General features: G+C 42.2%; 1 protein-coding gene across 1 annotated transcript in view; it reads right to left on the bottom strand.

The window, feature by feature from the left end:
- The window catches only part of ABCA4 (ATP binding cassette subfamily A member 4), a 140,153-nt gene that overhangs the window by 95,329 nt on the left and 27,776 nt on the right, over positions 1 to 17,048 (bottom strand). The window contains exons 7-11 of the mRNA XM_072997977.2: positions 14,267 to 14,464; positions 5,126 to 5,215; positions 3,943 to 4,183; positions 2,673 to 2,812; positions 666 to 782 (exon numbers count right to left, since the gene is read on the bottom strand). Coding sequence (XP_072854078.2) covers positions 666 to 782; positions 2,673 to 2,812; positions 3,943 to 4,183; positions 5,126 to 5,215; positions 14,267 to 14,464 — 786 coding nt within the window. The remainder of the gene's footprint in view (positions 1 to 665; positions 783 to 2,672; positions 2,813 to 3,942; positions 4,184 to 5,125; positions 5,216 to 14,266; positions 14,465 to 17,048) is intronic.

Below are 17,048 nucleotides of genomic sequence, written 5' to 3'. Positions count from 1 at the left end.
CCTAATATGGTCAACTCAGAAAGACAGTGGCTCCCTGGGGTTTCAGGCAGGATTCTTCTCTGGCCCTACCTGGGGATCCCTGGTGGATTCCTATCCAATCACTCACCAGATCTGATCCTCCTTAACTTCCAAAATCAGACCTCAAGCATATTCAAGATGGAGTGATGGTGACTGGCTTAAGGACTTTAATAGAAGCAGAACCTGCCTCTTAAGAATGCCTGTGCCACATCCTCTTAACGGTTAGGTGTTTCTCATAAATATTTAGCTAAACCTGCAATGTCTACACATCAGGTTGCATCACCATTTAATCACATTTAGAGCAGAATCACTAAAACAGCGGGACTTAAATTAGGCATGACTAATGTCCTATTTATTTCATTGTCATTACTCCAAATATGACTAAATCTAGCCCGAACCCATTAGATCTAGTTTTGCTCTCTGGGGTGACAAAGATAACTCTACTCCTTCTTTTGCAAGACAAGCTAGGCAACTGCAGTTGGGAACAGAAAAAAGGAAGGCTCAGTCTGATGTGGTCAGGCAATTATTATGGTCTCAAGGATCTTATTGAGAAGCTGCATTTGTACTCATAAGCTACTACTGACTTCCCACAATAAATCAGCACACTTCACTGGTTTTCTCATACGGTGCAAGTCACCTGTACATACCCGGATCATGTTCATTTGTACGCTGTCTTGAAAAAAGTACCACACCTGAGGTCCCACTTCTTTCCAGGCTCTAGTAAAGAGTTGGAGGCGCTCAAGCTCCTCAAATGTGGAATTGGCCTGGAGCATTAAGGAGGTGTTGTGGGAGGGGAAGGAAAAGATATGTGCGTTAGTATACCTTAGTATTGACTGTGCTAAATGCCAGAGAGCAAAAGTATGGCACTTTGAGGATTACCCGGTGACAAAGCTTTCAGTCACATAGTCCACAGGCTGTACCTGGCCCCCATGACAATACTTGGGGTCCCCAGTCCAGGAAATAAAAAGATACACAAAAGGGAAATCACTGATTCTCCTGGAGCAGTAGTCTTCCAGCTAGGCAGTGGGCCCAGTTTTTGTGTAAGGAAGAAGAGGGCATTTCTGGTGTTTTTTTTTTCAAAATTGTATGTGAATGTTCTGGAGGGGATGTAGCCTGCAGTGGGTCTCCAATGGGCAAAATTGGCCCCTGGCCCCACAGCTTACCCACATTTGTTCTTATATTTCATCAGTAGGTTAGCGAGACTGTTATGCTGCCAGTGGTGAGCACTAAGTAAAATCTGACACAGGGCATGAGAAGCTGGGTTTTCTCAGGCCGTTGAGAGAGATATCAGGCTCAACTAAGCAAAAAGAATAGAAGGCGCTACAAATGCAGCAGGATGCGTCTAACAGATTTTGAAATAAGTGAAGCAACATGCATTATCAGTGTGAGGAGGTCTGTCCTCAGCGCTGCCACCCATTGTCTAGGTGGGGAAGCCATTTTGGGCTTTTGGGAAGACCGGAAGGAGGGAAGCCCAGGTGTCTCCAGGGAGCCGAGAAATGAGGAATAGCTGACAGGCCCATTGAGAAGGTTAAAGGAGTCTGGGGGTGAAGGCTTGGGGTTTTCTCTGGGTCTGGGATGCCCAGAAAGCGATTGATCAAGGAAGGAGAGACCTGGGGATCCATGGAAGAGATGCTGGAGCCCATCCTCTGCATGACCAGAGAACTGGCCCGGGAGCAAGACAGAGACCCCTGCCAAGAGCTGGCAAAGAGCATCAAGGTGGCTAGGGTCTGAAGCTCAGAAAGAAGGGCTTCTGCCACTCCGGCCCCAGAGAAGGCATGAATGATCCACCCTGAGCTAATTCACTGATATGTCAGTGAAACAGTTAACTACAAAATAATTTGGAACCTATTCTTATTTTCTAGAGCCAAATGTCCACTTGCCCCCTCCATGCCTAAAGTGATTTTTTCCTACATTATTGAACATTTAAAGCACATTCCCTAAATCTGCATCTCTGTAGTCTTCAGAATGTACATGCAGCAGGTAGAGGGAGTTCTATGGAAAGGCATTTTGTTTTGACAAGTTCAGTTTGTTCACTAAATTAATACTTTAAGAAATGAGTGTTAATAGAATTCCAGCCAACCTGGCACTTTCTCAATGCCTTTGACTACAAATCTTACCTTATCTCTAACTGGACTGCGTGTGGAGAAGTTGTATAATTTAAGGCATCTGGGATGAAAATGTCAAGGGTAGCTTTGTTTTGTACAGTACAGTACTGGGTTTTATCACAATATTTTCAATGTGCTGCTAACAGAACTGGCCACTTGAGGGAACCAGTAAGCATTTACATGCTGTTTTCCCAGGACGGCACAAGTAATGGTCATGTATTAGTAAAGAACAAGGGAACCACAGGTCCTACTGATCCAAAACAGTAAGCAACTGAATGAGTTACTTTAAAAAGTAACATTCTGAGCTCGGTGTCTCTTTCCCATCCTCCCAGTAAAAATAAAACTAAAACAAACAAACAAAATTGTTGCCTTCTAGTTGACACCTGAAAAATTAGTTAAGCAAGCTGTCTCTTTTTGCTTAATAGTAGGGCTGGCCCTGCTTGGTAGCAAGTTAATTTTCACTTACTGAAGGGGCCTCTCTCGTAAACCGTTTAGTTAAAAACACTGCCCATTGGCATAACATTGGGAAGGAGTCAATGAACCTCTTACATTCTTCAGTATCTTCCTCACAGCAGGAGTATCAGGAGCATAGAGAATTTTCCCCATCACTAGTGGTTTCACAGCCCTCCAGGCTATTTTGGTTAGAGGATTTGACTCCAAGGTCTGGATGAGCATGTTACAAAAGGGTGCTGTTGGAGAAGAAGAAGAAGAAGAAATATATGTCACAGAACAGGAATCCACTTTCATTGTTCACAGTATCATGTAGATACTGTCTTTCCATCTGCTGGCTAGGAAATTGCAGCCATAGTGATCATCGTCTTCTAGGAACTCAACAAGCGGAACAAAAAGGAGTGCAATCATCTACCCCATAGTTACAAGAGCAATGTTAATGCTACTAATTGACTAAAATCTAGATGGGAAAAATGACACTTTAAAAAAATACATTTTACAGCTGCAGGTGAATAGGGGTGGCCAGATGTTCACAGGGCTAGAATAAAAGTCAAGTGGTATGGTTTCTACAGGATGTTTATTATGGCACAAAATGGGGAACTATGGGTGTGATCTCACAGGGACACAGATCGCAAGCTGGACTGCTTGTGGAGCAATGTGGTGCAATCTGTTTTGACTTATGTCCCTAAGCAGCACACTTTTATGTTGAATCGCACTCCAGCTGAACCTCAAGCTCTAGTGTGCTCAAGCTGGACTTTTCTTGTCCATTTGTAGGGCTTCAATTTTGGGGGGCTGAGTTGGAACAACTCCCCAGAAGATAGAAGGGTTGCTTTAAGGTAAATTCCATCAAAATGACTCTTTCTGGTGTGATTGGGTGCATGCCTTCTCAACCATCTGATTGCACCCTAAGTTTAGTTCCAAGATGTACTTTTTAAAGGTATACAGTATACAGTTTTTAAAGGTACTAAATACGAGAGATCAGGGATAACTTTATTTTTTTCCTGTGTAGAAGATCCAATAAAGATGCAGCCAAATAAACTATAAAATCAAAATGCAGAAAAACCCTCCAAACTTAATTTTTGATGCAGCACTGAAAAAAGCTGTCAGAAATACAGCATGTTGAATTAGACAGTATCAAAGGCTTGTCATCAAACTAGGAATAATATTTTAAATGGGATGCAAACATATACTTCTATCAGATTCCTGCCCTATTGATTCCAGTTGTATGACACTATTAGCACAGACTTAAGGCTAAACTGTTCAAGCCAAATTGTGAAAAAAAAACCAAGTGATATAAGCAGTAGCATTGTCAGTCTTGACTGGAGACCACAGAGCTAAACATGAAACCATAGGCCAAGGTGATACTTACTGGTTGTGTTGTCATACAAATAAACAGACTCCTTCTTTGTGGCATCAACCCCAAGGAAAGCCTTGTAATTGTTATCTTCGTACCAGTTGAGAGAGAGTACTCTGGAACCCCCTCCCTCTGGATAACCGCAGAGAAGATCAGATGAAGTGTTCATCACCTGCCGTAAAGATACTGGCTCTCCATTTTGCAGAAGCGGTTGCAGAGCCGACAGAAAGTCCTGTACACTTGGCCTACGTGCAAGCTGGAGTGAAACAAAGCATCCCAATGAGAGACTCTGCTAAGGAAATAAAAGTGCGAGGGACACCAGTGCAGGGAGTAACATGATGAGAGGGGTAATCCAGCAGGTGGGGAGGTGGGGGACGCACCAGTTTGACAAAGAATGTGCTATAAAGTAGTCAGATCAAAGATCATCCTTAGTTCAATAGAACTAGGATTTATACAAAATGGAAGAATAAGAATGTACAATAGACCATACCATTTCAGTCCATAGAAAGGTCTTGCCATTTTTTATGCTCCTTTTTGTAAAAATAATGCCCTGCATGGAAAAAAAACTAGTACATCAGACAAAAAGATTCTAGCACAGCCCCCTCTCAACTATGCTACAGTGTTTCTTCCTCTATCTGGGGATTTTTTTTAAAAATGAATATATTTAAAAAACAGTTCACACCTCCACACCTGCAGTCTAACATGGTACAGTTCAGTGCAGTCTTCTCACCTTAGTTCATTCTGCTTCATAAATGGATGCAAACATGTTTGACTAAAAAAACAGAAACAATGATAGCCTCGAGTGTAATCACATAGAAGAACACTGAAGAAACAAATTGTTACAGTACGATGGAATGGCAACTAGGCAGCTGGAGTAATCATGAAGAATAATCCATGTGGGAAATTACAAACTCAGACCAAGCAGTTGTACATTTAACTATGTCTCAGTGCCAATTCCTAATTGATAACACTTGTCCATTGGGAAAAAAAACATATTTAATAGTAGCATTTGGAAAAAGACCAGATTCATGTCTATGGATAGGAAAAGCCAAAGCAGCAAACTCCTTTTTGCTCTGGGCCATGTTTTTTGTTTAAGAAACAAAAAGGAAAGAATAATAAAGTTTTTTTTCCCATATGTAGTTTGAATCTCAGTTTTTATTCCAACCCCATGCTGTGATTCCTGCTGGGAAGCACTTACCTCTTGCAGTGCCTGAGAGACCTCAGAAAGGATTTGCCCCCATGATCGCAGATCAACACCTGGCGTATTACTATCTAGGACTGTGGGAAGCTGAAAGTGAAGAAAAATGAAGATAAGAATGGTTCAACCCATAAGGATCCAAACAATGGGCCCCCCAAGCCTCTTGAACCTTGTTTTCCCAGCCAGGATGGTCTTGAGGATAGGATGGCTGCCACTCCAGAACTAGAACAGATAGCCGTCCTTTTGGGGCTTCTTATTTTTGGTCCATACTCAAGGGAAGAAAGAGGTAGCACAACTTACATTGCTGGCATGTATGCATGCACCTGTGACAAAATATAGTCCGTGAGCTGCCCAGCCACCCCTGGTGGGAAGGCAACCTCTCCCCCCACCCATTTAGAGCCAGCAGCACCTCTGTCCATACCCCTCCTCACATGCTGCCACTGCTGGAGAAGGAAGGGCCACCTGGGGCTATTTTTAATGCTTGGCTCACAAAGCTCCTCTCAGAGGCAAGTTACAATGGGAAATACCCCCAAAGAAGTCACGTCGACGTCCAGTGAATTCACTGGAAACCCTTCTCAGCTTGGCTCCCAGAGGACCCTTCAGAGCCAGGTGTTTTTAAAAAGCTGCCTGCCAGAGTGCATGCCTCTCTCTTCTCTGGCGATGGCAGACCCAGAGGCATTGCCCGCTTCAGTCAACGAACGGACACCTTTCTCTTTGGGGATGGTTGGACAGCAGAGTGCAGCAGACTGTTGCCCAGATGAAGGATGACATCAAGAGCAGTCCGTGACACTGCCCTTTAGCTCCACATCACCAGTTAGCTAGCTGCTCTCAAAGCTGGATGTTTCTGTTCCAAAACTCTCAGCTCTCCAGGAGCTTCCTTGAAAGAAAAATAATAAAAAGAAGCAAGCCAGCAGCTTTAATTACAGTCCTTTTCCAATAACAAAAGTACAGCTAAGTTATATTACAACTCTAACTTCACTCATCTTGCAGTGTAACTATAACTTTGAAGGTTGTTTTTTTTATCATTACTTCTATGGTTTAATTAAACAGCAAAAGCCATCCCCTTGTGAATCTCCAAAACATCTGCAGGGGGCTAAGTGAGACGATGGCCAGACAGTCAAGTTATCCTGAGCTGTATTGGATTAAATAGGGGGTGCTTCAAAGAGCAGTATGCCATTTAGAGTGTTCCTTGCATCCACATAAGCACTGAATGGTTCCAGGATAAGAAACCACACCTCAAAGCCACCTTATTTAGCCCTTTCTTCCCTCTCCCACTTCCATCCTCTGCATCTTCTCTTGTCTCCCCCTCCAAGAGGACTAGGGGGAAGCCAGATTTTTTAAAAGAAAAATGTGTTGGTATGTAGCATATCACTGAATAGGTTAGCCACCCAAGTGAAAAAAGTACTGGATTCTAAAGAAAAGTGGGAGATAGCTCCCTCCATGTCCTGTCCTGCTCCCCCATGCAGTGAGTGGATGAAAACTGGATTTTTTAAGAAAAAAGGTAAATGGCATACTACTGAACTGGCTTGCTATGCAAGTGACATAACACTTGATTCTATAGAATGAAGGCAGCGGCTGGGGGGGGGGGGAGATCTCCCTCCATGTTTTCTCCTGTCTCCCCATCCATGTGTTAGTGGGGAAAAGCTAGAATTTTTCAAAATGTATTTATAAATGGCATATTGCTGAATTGTTGGCAGAAATATTCATCAGTGCTGCTTCGGATCAGTACCAGCTAAAACCAAACGGAAACACAGCAATTCTATCTGCACTTAAAAAAAAAAAGAGCCCCACCAGTGATCAAAATGTGTGGATGGCCATGGAAATGGGTTGGGCTGGTTTGCGATTACCTGTACATCGTTGCGAAATATGTGAAACCTGACTGGGCCAAAAGTGGACCAAAATATGAGATGAATTATCAGAGTATACCAGGAAACCCCACTGAACATACAGTATATGTATACAGTATACACCCTATAATACAAAGGGATAAGAATTGCCATTCTGCATAAGAGCCATATTCCATCTGTAGCAAGATTTCTGTTGACCAACAGTGGTGCAAGTATTTAGCTAGTGAACAATCCTCAGCGAACCCGGGGCAACAGCCTGAGAAATGTGACCAGGTTCTTTCTGGAAAATGAGAATGCAGAGCAGATTCCCTTCTAGGTGCTTGCCACCCAAATATGCAGTTATCTTTTAATATATATATTAAAAGATACACCCCTGCAATACTATATATATATATATATATTGCATGGGTGGTAAATCTTTTTACTGCTAAAATCGATATTCCCTTGGAGAAATCTATCAGGGATGGAATAGCTAGGGGGCAGAGACCTGATCTGGAACCAGACGTAGGTGAGCCAGCTTTTCTTTCTCTTACAGTGTTACCCGTCCTTCCTCCTTCGTTTTCCTTTTCTTCCTCCTCCTCCTCCCGCCCTCTGCTGAAAGGAGAGTGAGCTCTCCTTGGGAAAGTTCACTCTGAACTAAACTAAACATGGCTCCCCATAGACAACAGATGCCTTGCTGCCGGGGAGAGGAAAAGGCATTCTTGCAGAGGCCTTTTGAAAGGAGTTTGAGGGCCCACATGAGATCAGTCTTGAGAGCTGAATGAAATACCCACCCCTCCAATAAGAGGAATAACAGACATTTCTTGGTGTTGACAAGAGTTAGGAGCACCTCTAGTTTGTGTCAAAGTGTTCGTGGAATCTGAAGGAAACATGCTTCTCTTTATTGGATGGTGAACAGAAATGCCTACGGTGAGCTGGAATGTGGGAGCTGTACTTGTTCCCAGCCTACAAACTGTGGGAAGCACCTAATCCAAACACAGAGATGATCCACTCTTTCTACCCTCTAGGTATCTGTCCTTCTTGCTTCATGAAATTATTTCAGAATGCATCATTTTGCGGCATCACACATACCACAGATTGTAAGGGAGGCCCCTCATATTCCTACACTGTCTGTCACCTTGTGAGAAAGGCCAGTCAAGCCAGGAAACTTTGGGGTGAGTGATTTTACAGGGCAAAGGAGGAATGTTAAGAATTCACCTAATCCATATTGCTCTCTGTTCATTCCCTTGCTCTTCCACAACCAGTGACTTAGGTTAGCTGAAATGTTCAGCCATTCCCCAGTACGGTTTTATTTTTTGTTTGGCCTACTGTTTGAACTTTTAATAATCCCTTTACATTCTTTAGGCAGAAAAGGAAGAAGACACAGGCAAATAACATGATTTTAATGCTACATGAAGTCACTTATAACACAATCACATTTCATTTTGTGTGTGCATGTATTTGTGTGAATGTGTATACACATAATATTTTTACCAGAGCAACTGGTATACACCTTCATACACACACAATAACTACCTGACTTGTCACCACCAAATCCAAGCGTATTAGAAAAGAGGGAAATTTGGATTTACAGAATGGCTACCATAACATCTTATGGCCTGAATGCAGAAAACAACACGTAACATCATTCATCTGACTTAGAATATCCTGTCTTCTAGGTTCCATAATTGCCATTTAAGAAACAACATACTTTTACCAGAGCAACTGTTTCTCTGAGTAGCAGTCATCGAGCAGAGAAAAGCTACTGAGCAGAAATACATCAGAAAGCTTAAGACTTTCTGGCTAGGCCTCAACGTGGATAAAAGTTTCCTGTAGATATAATGATCTAATCATCTGAATTTTTGTCACATAATTGGACCCTAATCACCTCCACTGTGAAGGAACTAATCACTTCCTATTGTCTATTAAATGTTTTATAAATAGGGATCTGTATTAGCACGAATATTTGGATTGGGAATTTGGAACTGGAATTCAAAGTTACAGTCCTTCAGATTCAGAATTCTAAAAAATTGAAGTTTCTGGATACAGTGGTGCCTTGACTTACGAACATCCCGACATTCGACCATTTCTAGTTACAACCAGCTCCAACTGCAAAATTTTGCTTCGACTTGCAGCCGGAGCTTCAAGTTAAAACAAAAAAAAAGGCAGGGAAAAAAGGTGAGGAATTCAAATTGCTAACCATTGGTAGGTGAAGAGGCTGCTTCTTTGTAGTTCTTTCGCCCCAACGGTTAGAGTTAGTGCGATCGGTGGAGGCTTCGGACTGCCTGGTAAGGTAAGGTGTTGCTTTTTGCTTTTTAAAAACTGGCTGTTCTGAGTGAGTTTTGCAGTGTGGTGATGGGATTATGTTTCTATGCTGTGATGGGTCTTGCAGGGTTTGTTTGTTTGTTTTTGGTCCCCCCCCAATTTCCGAAGGTGCTTGGGGGGTTTGTTTGCTTTCTGGTGGGTTTTTTTGGCATTTCCGATGGGTCTTGCACGGTTTGCTTGCTTTCTGCTTTGCTTTTTTTCATTTCCAATGGGTCTTGTGCGGTTTGCTTGCTTTATGCTTTGCTTTTTTTTTTTTTTTTTTTTTGCATTTCTGAAGGATCTTGCATGGTTTTCTTTTCTTTTCTTTTCCCCTTCAGCCAGAACGGATTAATCATGTTTCTGATGTGTCTTGCACTGATGTTTTTTGTTGGGTTTTCTGGTGACTTTTTTCCTTCGGCTGGAACAGATTAATTACATTTCAATGCATTCCTATGGGAAATGGTGCTTCAACTTACGACCATTTCGAATTACGACCGGAGTCCCGGAACCAATTAAGTTAGTAAGTCAAGGCACCACTGTATTCAGAACTCTGTTATAGTCAGTATGAGTACTATATAATCATTATTTCCCTTTTTAAAAATATATAAACTGGCAAAATGCTTTAAAAAGATTTCTCATTGTCCTCTGACTATTTCCCAGTCATTGTGCCAGACAAAAATAATGCACACTAACAGCCAGCAGTGCCTAGGTATTAGGTAAATTACTCTTATGGGCGTGTTGATGGAACCCTGAACAGTAGGAATGTTAGTAGCAGAGGACAGATTACACTGAGGAGTGGGCAAATACCCTGCAGGCAGCACTGGCAGGCAGAATGGAAGAGCTGATAGGCTGTGATAGGAGGGAACTGCACCAACAGCATGGGATATAGTACAGTTGAGTGAGTGAGCACATAACTGGAGTAGCAGTTGGAAGACTTAAAGAGGTAGAAGGAGATGGCAGCAGACGGGAAGCATGGCATACCTAATGTGCCATTCTCTTTTACTTAAAGGAGACCCCATGGAAGCCCAACAATAGTAGGTTGACCTTAAGGAAACTAAGTTTTTTTTTACAGATCCAGGTTCCAGGGGAGGGCGGTGTGGACTGACACTGCCCCCTGCCTGAAAGAACATTCTCTTTCATTGGGCACACTAGTTGGTGGGCCTTCTCAGGCAGACTCCTTCTCAGCCCAGTAAGACAAGGGATCGGTCTCTTTTGGCTCGCAGGGCTCCTGTATGTATGCCTCTAATTGTTTCTCAAATTCATGTATTCATTTTTGATACGTATATAATTCAGTTAGACATGATTCCATGAGGTGACAGGAGTTCTAGTCAAGATACAGTGTCATAAATGACAGTGACAATTTTGTCCCTTTCAGTTGTAAGAGGGACATCAAAGAAAGGAATGTACTTTCCTGTACAATGTTTGGTATGAATTTTTAAAATCAATTCAAACGTGCTAAACCTGATTTAAAAAACAGATTTTTTTTTCCAGAGCTCTAAGTAGGATTTTCTATCTAGAATTGACAGTGATGGGTGCTGTTTGCCTCTCACTACAACATGTATTTGGCAACCCCTGTTTCAGAAGAGAAAAACAAGTTCATCCAAGCCCAGTTCAAAATTCTCCCTGTTATATAGGAGAAGTTGAATTTGAGCCCTACCTAGTTATGTAGATGTCTCCTTTTTTCATGGAGACAAATTAGGAGAGAACAATGAGCAGTGGGACACCCAGGCTGGACGGTTTACCAAACGGTTACAGCAACAGAGCTCTTCAATATAGGGGAATAGTGACCATATTAAGCGATAATAAATGACCGATGGACATGGGCAAACCTACTTGGTCAGACAAGTAGCTTTTACTGAAGCCTGCTAATATTTGTGAACAACCCCTTCACAATAGCTCTGATGACATCCTTTCCTCTATTTCTTTTACATAAGACCAGGAAATCAATGCCAATGTTATTTTACAGCAACCCTAACAGGCTTGTTAAAAATGGATTTCCTGCCAGACTGCAACAATTATTCAGTTCATCCGAGTGTGGGTTGGAATGAGCTCTCAGAAATGCAGTCTTTCTCACTGCTGCTGAGTCTTCAGCATCCGTTCATTGAGTTCAGGTTTCATATCCCAGGGCAAGGCTGTAAAATGAGGCTGCCTTAAATCAGATTGCTGGTTAAAAAGCATCTGCTGGAACTAGCTACCCCGCTCAAGGCATCATTCCTTCCAGACAGCAGAATGACATGAAAGCAGAGAAAAGCTTCAATTGCAGCAGAAAGCTCACAAGCTGTCAGAAACCTGACAAACTGACAGTTTTATGAGAGAGTGCAGGCTGGAATTTATAGCCTATCATGTATATAGTAAATAGAAATGGCCACAACCCAAGACAGCCTCAGGTTATTGGTCAGGCTTTCCCTGAACCTTCTCACAGGCAGAAGAATGGAGGGACTGTGAAGACCTTCTGTGTCTGAAAGGAGCTTTGCACTCCCAGTCAAAAAGCTCCTTAAGATGGAGCAGCCGCCAAAATAAATGAAGCGGCTAACTGAAGTGCCCCAAACTTCTCCTGTGGAAACCTTCGCTTCACTTGCCTTTTATCGGGCCTGCACCTTCACCCTCCAGCCTTGGGCTTCTTCCTACTGGCCACGTTTTCGTCCCTGGTACTGGTCTGGAGAGCACTTATAGAGAAAATCTAAAGAATGTGCTGACTCTGACATTTATAAATGCATACTTTCTTACTCCTTTTCCTGGCCAGACAAAACTCTACTATTCTCCCTCTGAATGTGCCGTTTAGCACCACCAGCCCTTTGACTCACTCCCAAAAACCTTCCCTTTCATTCCTGCCTCACAGACAAAGAATTCTTGTAAACCTTTTCCAAGGAAAAGATCTGCTGTCAATTTCCCCTAACCTCCCTCGACTTTTTCTAACTCCAAAACCAGCTTCTCCTTTCATCCCTATGTCAGCTCTTTGTTCCATCTCTCATTCTTTCCCTCCCTCTCATCTGGTGAGTTTTCTTCTTGTCTCCTTCCTCCTTATACACCTATGCTTCCAACAGCAATACCCCCCCCCAAAAAAAACCCTTTAAAATATTTCCTTATCTTCTTTGGATGACTTAACCCATCCAAGCTTTCTTGGATTCACGGTATGAAAGAAGAGAGGGAGAAACAGGAACACTGTCAGCAGGCTGTACTAAAATTAATAGCAACGCGCCTGTTAGAAATAAGGTAATATAGGAAGGATTAGTTTGTTATAATAGTTTGCATCTGAAACAGCCATGTAGCACCTACTGTACAAGACTAACCAGCTTTTATTTTTTTCATCAGCTTTGGAGCACACATCTTCAGATGAATGATATGGTCATGTCTCTGGGCAGAATATAAGGCTGTTGCCAGTGTAAAAGCTTTGGACACCGTTCTAAGCTGTTGACAATTCTCCTTGCAAACATTTTAAAACTAGATCTTTAATAGACAAAAAGGAAATGAGTAATTCCATCATCCCATGCTTACATTTCTGAAATCAATACAATTTTTCTTCTTCTTCTAAAGTTTGTTTTAGGCTTCCATAAACCTTGTGGCTCTCCATATCTTGTGCAGATAATTTTGTTTTATAATAATAATCTTAGAACTGCAGAGTTGGAAGGGACCCTATCGATATCGAGTCCAGCTTCTGTTAAGGAGGCACTGTTAGGGAATCAGTCTCCCACCCTCTGCCTCCACAGCCAGATACTTAAACCACTGAGCTATCCAGCAGTTATAGTTACAGCGGGGATCCACACTTGGATAATTGAATTTGCTGTTGCCATTCTACATATGAAAAAGTGCACAAATGCCCAGGTGGCCTTTCAGGCATCCCAGTGCTTTTGCACTCGTGGTGTACAACACATAAGCATAGGAGCTCATTTAGTTCTTACTGGCTAAAATGCTCCTGGCAGGTCCCCAGAAGGCAAAAGCTGAGGAGTTTTTTTTTTTTTTCAAATGCAACATTACTATTCAGAGAAGTTTTCTCGAGGAAGTCAGAACTCCACTGGAATTCCAGCACAGCTATTTTATATTCCTGAATTGTTTTATATTTCCTATGCCCCAAGACCACTAGCAGAATACCATAGTTTTTTGTGTCTAAAACAACACTTTTTCCTAAAATAATTAGAGGAAAATTGAGAGTCGTTTTGTACACGGAAGGAGGCAGAGGCAAAGCAGTAGTCGCATACGCACTTGGGCTCCTCTTGCTGCTGCCGCCGCCACTGCCCAATTGCCTCCTCCAGGGCTCACACGGTGGCGGAGGCAACAGGAGCAGCAGCAGGAGACAGAGATAGAGGCAAAGGAGCAGTCACACATGCTCAGTGCCTCTTGCTGCTGCCTCCCTCACCCGCCCAATCGCCTCCTCCAGTGGGACTGACATCCGCCTTGTCCCCTCCAGTGGCAGAGGCAGCAGAAGGTGGAGGCAAAGGAGCACTCACATGCACTCGGGCGCCTCTTGCTGCTTGGGCAGGCAGCGGAGGCAGCAGGAGCAGGAGAGATGGAGGTGGAGGAGCAGTTGCCCATTAACTGTTCCTCCGCCTCCAGCAAGTGTCAAAATTAGGGAGTCATTTTGTGTACACGGAAAAATACGGTACCTATGTGCTGCAGTTCTTCACCTAGGACAGTGGTTCCCAACCTTGGGTCCCAGATGTTCTTGGACTAAAACTCCCAGAAGCCTTCACCACTAGTTGTGCTGGCCAGGATTTCTGCGAGTCGTAATCCAACAACATCCGGAGACCCAAGGTTGGGAACCATTGACCTAGGACAAATATAGTTGGAGTAGCACTATCTGAACAGAGCCTTGTCCAAGTCAGCATCTTTCAGATGTGTTGGTCCACAACTCCCACCATTGAAGCTATCCTAGCCACTGGTGGATGATGGGGGTTGTAGTCCAACCCATCTGGAGAGCACCGAAAGAATTCTTAAAACACAGAAGACACACACAAACTGTCACTGCCGCCACCATTATAATCAATACAAAGTAGTGCCTTGGGCTGGTACTCACCATATGGAAAAGTTTAAAGAAGTCTGTATTTGCATAGAGGGAGTCTTCAACCTTCTGCAAGTTGTTCTGTGAAAGGGCACACATTGAGCTATGCACAGCTTGAGAGCCACTGGGGCTTTTGAAGATAATAAAACGATCCAGCAAGGTCCGGCTGCAGGCAATATCCTTCAAAGTCAAGTCTGGAACTCCAAAAGCGAACTGTAATCAAAATATAAACCACACATTTGGATTACTTGAGATTATTTCCAGGCTATGCAGTAATATGCAGAGCTTGGAAAAGCTACTTTTGGGACCACAGATCCCAGAATAACCCAGCCAGCATGTTAAATGACTTTGCTTTGGCCAACATTGGAAAGTGGCCCCAAGAATTTCTCAGAAAGCCAGTTTGGCCTTTTGCATGAACAAGGTTCCCCATTCTTCCTGTAAGCAAAAGAAAGACTATCTGGCACTTTTGGCCCTGTTCCCTTCCCTTTTAAACAACAGCAGTTCCTAGACATTTGCTGGCAAGAGTATAATGCCATAGGGTTATTAGGGTAAGCACACCCTCCATGCAACTTTGATTGGAAGTGCAAAATGGTTATGAACAGGCAACTCTGTATATTTACAGTTATAATTTCCATTTGCATGTTATAGAGACATCTGGCGTATTAGCACAGTGGGGGCAGCAAGCCAAGCAGAATGACATGATTTTAGTTTCTTGCTTGCCTGAGCATGCAGCCTAACCCAGTAAAGCACATTTTGTCTATGAGTATTGTCTATGGACCATAAAGAAAGCTGACCGCCAAAGAACTGATGCTTTTGAATTGTGGTGCTGGAGGAGGCTCTTGAGAGTCCCCTGGACTGCAAGGAGAACAAATCTATCAATTCTAAAGGAAATCAACCCTGAGTGCTCACTGGAAGGACAGATCCTGAAGCTGAGGCTCCAATACTTTGGCCATCTCACGAGAAGACTCCTTGGAAAAGATGCTGATATAAAGTGTGAAGGCAAGTGGAGAAGGGGACGACAGAGGACAAGATGGTTGGACAGTGTCATCGAAACAAGAAACATGAATTTGACCAAACTCTGTGAGGCAGTGGAAGACAGGACGGTCTGGCGTGCTCTGGTCCATGGGGTCACGAAGAGTCGGACACGACTAAAAAACTACGACTCTCAGTGTGGGAGAATAAAAATAAAATATGTAAGACACTGGATGTCTTTGTACAATAGGTCTTTCTGCAACCATTTCTGAGTAGGAAAAGTCTACCTGGGCAATAAGGAATGTGGATTTCAGCCTTAAAGAATCACAACTATGCTAGAATATATACAGTAATTGTGCAACCGAGCATGTACATATGATTATGTGTACAAGAATGATTGAGATATGTTATCTATATAGTGGAACATTGTAACCACTCAGATTCTGTCTAGTGCTAGCCGTAGATGTTTGAAGGAATTAACTGCCAGATAGAAGAAGTGACAGGATGAGGTTTGTTCTGTTTGTCGGTCAGCATGAGGCTTTGTTTGCTATTAGTATGTTATTAAGGAAGCTTTTGTGAAACTATTATAAGTCTGTCAAGCAGAAATTTATATGAAGTAAAATGTTCAAGTACTGTTAGCTTATTTTTCAGCAAGGTATACAGTAAACATTCTTTAATTTTTAGGGTGGTTAAATGAATATTCTTTCAACTGCTAGTACACACAAATCTATATATGCATACCAAAGGAGAATCTATTCACGATCGGTGTGGTTTTTTATGCTCACACTTCTGTTATGTGTATAAACTCCAAAACTTGCAACAAAGTGTGCCTAACTGCAGCTTCATTGGGCAAGGAAGAGTTCTGGAAATACAGAATGGTTGTGCTATATTGTGTACTTTTACTAGGGTTATTTCATAAATGGAAACAGAGTTAGCAACTAAAAACTAACATGGTGTAGTGTGTCAGGGATAGAATCTATTTTCTAGAGACTTTTCGAAGGCATGTTCCTCATCAGAATAGAAAAAAATACTAGTTAGGTGAGAAACACCATCTGATCAAATTTAGCACAGTTCTATGAAAAAAAAGAAAAAGAAAAAGAAAATGTGCAGAATGTGTTACTAGCCAAAATATTTACTATTCTAAGAATCTCACATTTATGGGTAAGAATGCTTAAAAGATTATAAGCAAAGGCTGTATGAGAAGATTAAGCAGTGTTTGCAGAAAGGGGTAGCTAATGCAGATGTACAAGTGGTGGGGGCAAAATTCGAACGCATGGCTGAGCTCCTTACTCATCTCCCTGCACCACGACAATTTTTATTTTATTAATCAATGAGAAGACAGGTTTGCATTCAAGCAAAATCCATATTAATGGTGCAGAGCAGCAAAGTCTGTAAAATAAAATGTACAAAACCCAAATAAATCTGCCAGGATTCCTTAATTTATTCAGTTCACATTGTTTTTACACAGTTCACAGAGCCCTACTTTGTTTTTTGTTTTTTTAAAGATATTTGTGTGGAATTGGTAGCAGCTATCTTGGAGGTAGAGGATAATTAGTGTTCAGATTGCTGGGGAAATTTATATATTACTCTTGCTTTTTTAAATGATTTGTATTCTATAATTTAATTATTGTGATCTGTCTTGAGTGCACTTTGCTGCAGAACAATGAAACTAAAATTTTCCTTGATGGATGGGCTTTAAATCATCCAGCCAAGGACATCAGAGAAGCTTATATTAAGAAACAGCAATGACAACAGGATGTACACATCATTTTACGGAAACTAATGAGTTCACACAATGCCATTTACATGCAAAAGTTTTTTTTTT

The sequence above is a fragment of the Pogona vitticeps genome, chromosome 4 (genome assembly GCF_051106095.1).
Source record: "Pogona vitticeps strain Pit_001003342236 chromosome 4, PviZW2.1, whole genome shotgun sequence".
NCBI lineage: Eukaryota > Metazoa > Chordata > Lepidosauria > Squamata > Agamidae > Pogona > Pogona vitticeps.
This window is presented reverse-complemented; position numbering and strand designations above follow the sequence as displayed.